Source organism: Castanea sativa, chromosome 8, assembly GCF_040712315.1.
Source record: "Castanea sativa cultivar Marrone di Chiusa Pesio chromosome 8, ASM4071231v1".
In the NCBI taxonomy this organism is placed as follows: domain Eukaryota; kingdom Viridiplantae; phylum Streptophyta; class Magnoliopsida; order Fagales; family Fagaceae; genus Castanea; species Castanea sativa.
Window position 1 is genome coordinate 38,810,656 of NC_134020.1, and position 3,552 is coordinate 38,814,207.

The window sequence follows — 3,552 nt, forward strand, 5'->3', positions numbered from 1 at the left end:
TTAAGAGGGGTAGAGGACTGAAATTGTATTATCATTCTCTTATCATTGTCAAATAATTCTTGCCATCTTTGACTCATGAGTGTAGCCCAAAAGTTGAACCAGATAAATCATGTGTTTCTTATGCAATGCTCTTTTTTTTCCCTTAAGATCTTTATATTGCTTCAAAAGTAGCATTACAAGCAACTTGGAGATCCTATAGCTAATGGACACCCAGGGATTAACTATCTTTCACGCTTTGTTTGTTTCAACAATGGTGTTTTCTAGAAAATGAGTTATTTTCTTAAAAGCATTTTCTATGAAACTATCTCATTTTCCAATGTTTGATAGCAACTTTAAATGAGTTGAAAAATAACCTCCTAACTTCCCTTATTTAGCTTGCTGTGAGATAGTGTTGTTTTCTAAAAAAATTTAATGGAAAACAATCTCTAAAAATAAGCCATACTTTTTATATTGTCCAAAGATAGTTTTCATTTGACTCATCTTTTTTTATGCTACCAAACACTGAAAAAAAAGGAAAACTATCTTTACACCAGGTTTTCCATTGAAACAAACGGAGCGTCAAATTAAAAGTCACTTCCAGGTTTTAATATTCATTTTATAGCTATGGGTGTTTCTTGAGTATTAGTTCTCATTTTCCAAGGTTTTTGAATCAAAGTTCTTCCTTATATGAGAAATATCCTACTTCCATGTGTATTCTAGAATTTACAGAAGGTAAGTTCTTTCCACGAATCTGCTATTTTCTTTTTATTTCTTAATGTATTGTTGTCTCTTTATGGTTATTTTGCTTTGATTTAAAATTTTAGTTCCACTAGAATATTGCAGTGTGTTTGTATGTTATCACACTTAAACTTTGAGCAGATGGATGCTACGGATGTTGAGGATGTTGAGACTGTCAGTCCTGGTCCCATAGATCGTTCAGTGTTGACACAACAACAACAACATCGATCAAATGATATTTGGGAGGGTGAGGTAAAATATCTAGTTTGAACACCGGCTAAATTTATATCTTCTCTTTGACTTACAAAAGGTACTTACAAATTTGTGTTGTTATTGGTCCTAATGATGTAACCACTCTATGTAGTGGTTGATGTAAATATATTAAGCCTTGGTTTTATCTTATGCAGGATCCGGGGGCACTTGAATGCCGTGGTTGTCATGAGGATGTGGCAAAAAGAGACCCGATGGTGGATGATCGGGTGATTGATATTATCAAGTTACTAGGTTTAGATGGACTCTATAGGACCCCGTCTAGAGAGATAGATCAAGGTTTGATATCAGCCTTAGTTGAGCGATGGCGGCCGGAGACCCATACATTCCACCTACCACATGGTGAGATGACGATCACCTTACAAGATGTGGAGGTTATTTTGGGGATTCCTATCGATGGTGAGGTCTTGGTTGGGCCGACTTTGTTGGATTGGTGCTAGGAGTGTAATGATTTGCTTAGATTTACTATTCCGCTTAGCAATACGATTGTGTTGATGGGGCAAAGAATTCTCATCAAACAACTTCTTGAACACATTGCACTCCCGTTGTCTCCTAATGCGCAGGAAGTTGAGGTGCATTAGTATGCCCGGTGCTATATTCTAGCACTACTAGGGGATACAATTTTCATGGACAAGTCAAGAGATAGAGTGCATTTGATGTTCTTGGAGTTCTTGCGAAATCTTTGCAATCCGCCACAGTATAGTTGGGGTAGTGCTTGCCTTGCATGGTTGTACAGAGAGTTATGTCGGGCAAGCCATAAGGATGGCAAACAGATTGGTGGGGCGATGTTCTTGGTTCAGTATTGGGCATGGGCCAGATTCCCACATTTGTGCCCAAAGATAGTGCCCCCACCTAAGGGTGCTAATGGCCCATCACGACTAAATTATCCACTCTCCATTAAGTAAGTCTTTGCATGAAATTGATTGCGTCATCATTGCATAACTCTGTTAGTAATTAAGTGGTAGGTGTTGATTCCCTCATAATTGTAGGTGGGTGTGGGTGCCATGTACACAGAATAGGCTATCATACTCCTCTTTGGTCCATTATCGTGAGCAGTTATGTAGAATGCAATCGGACCAGGTAGCACAAGAGATTTCTTTCATAATGTTTTGAACAATATGTACTCTTGGTGAAATTATATATATATATATATATATTGCAGTACTTGGAAAAATGCCTAATACGTTTGCCTGTTTTTTGGCTATTGTAGGTTATGTGGCAGCCATATGAATCGGAATTGAGCCACCTTCCTGCCTTCTGTGTTGCAGGGAAGGATATGTGGAGGGCAGTTGTGCCACTTATGTGTTTCTGCATAGTAGAGAAACACCAACCGGATCGTGTCCTTCGTCAGTTTAGGTTGATGCAAGACATTCTCGTTGATGTTGATACTAACGAACGACTTCATGGAATAGACCTAAGCGAGGTAGATAGAAATTGGAGGGCGGAGCACGCAGTGCATATCCATCAATGGGGTAATCGATACCAACTAGTGTGTCATGCACCGGCACTAATTAGTGATATGCCTCGTGATCATAGATATTTCCGTTGGTACCGTAGGATAACTCGAAAGTATATCGACCGCAATAGCACTTTATTAGATTTTATGGTAATGTGTAGCAGTTAGTTACCATTTAATTTGAGTTGTGTGTTTCCATGGTTGTGTTCGATGTCCTGATGGTGGTTCTTTACTTGCAGATTAAAAAACACTTAGAACTGTTGCAGCAATTCCCTGTAGGCAGTCCAGAACACAAGCACATTTTGGATGCCCTGAAGGCTGTGAATAAACTTGATCGTGTAGGTGCAAATAATGATCAGGCCAACATTGGGCTTCAAACTAAATAAGAAGATACTACAAGGCCAAGCACGAGCACAACTCTTGCAAGACATAGTCATGGTCAGCGTGCTGCAACCCTTCATGTTGTAACTGGCCCTGAATTCCCTCCACTCGCCCCACATGCATGTCTTGGCCCCGAGATCCCTCCACCCACCTCATGTGCATCTCCTATTCATGTTTGTAGTTCTCCTTTTGTCTGGACATCTAATTTTTTGTTAGGGCCAAAAGATAATGCAGAATCTTAACAAACCATACTTAAAATAATTTTTTTTTGTGAACTAAATTAATTTTGCTTTCGGGTGACTAATGTGGGAAAAGGAGTTTGATACAAGCTCTGTGGGACTCACAAAGGATAGTGCTGGATGGTTGGTAGAAAACACAAATTTCAAACTTATTGGTAAGAAATAGATTGTACTTTCTATCAATTTGGAGCTACTTGACAATAAGATTATAGGTTGTGTTAACGGGCACCGCAATGTGCCCGTTAACCACAATATTTTTTACTTTTTTTTGACAAAATTTTTGTTGTTGTTTTTGTTTTTTGTTTTTTTGCAGTTTATGTCATTTTTTCAGTTTTGTAGGTACTATTTGGTGTCTTTTTTACTTTTTTTTTTTTTTTGAGTTTTTTTTTGTACTTAACAAGCGGTGCTTGTTAACATTTTCCTAAGATTATTATGGCAGTCTTTTGTTCTTGCAAGCTGCCACGAGCATCCTGTATCTATGTTGGAAAC

At 38.4% G+C, this 3,552-nt stretch overlaps 1 protein-coding gene across 1 annotated transcript; it reads left to right on the forward strand.

Moving 5' to 3' along the window:
• Window positions 1–1,613: 1,613 nt before the first annotated feature.
• Window positions 1,614–2,829, forward strand: LOC142606300 (serine/threonine-protein phosphatase 7 long form homolog). Its single transcript, XM_075777674.1, has 4 exons — window positions 1,614–1,888; window positions 1,977–2,067; window positions 2,198–2,593; window positions 2,683–2,829. Exons 1-4 carry the CDS (start codon window positions 1,614–1,616, stop codon window positions 2,827–2,829), a joined length of 909 nt encoding a protein of 302 aa, XP_075633789.1.
• Window positions 2,830–3,552: the final 723 nt, after the last annotated feature.

What these genes read in the sequence shown, in the direction of transcription:
- LOC142606300 (XM_075777674.1), top strand. Translation starts at nt 1,614, where the DNA reads ATGGACAAGTCAAGAGATAGAGTGCATTTGATGTTCTTGGAGTTCTTG. An exon ending in GTAGAATGCAATCGGACCAG is followed by an intron (nt 2,068 to 2,197) that starts GTAGCACAAGAG and finishes TGGCTATTGTAG; the next exon opens with GTTATGTGGCAGCCATATGA. An exon ending in GCACTTTATTAGATTTTATG is followed by an intron (nt 2,594 to 2,682) that starts GTAATGTGTAGC and finishes CTTTACTTGCAG; the next exon opens with ATTAAAAAACACTTAGAACT.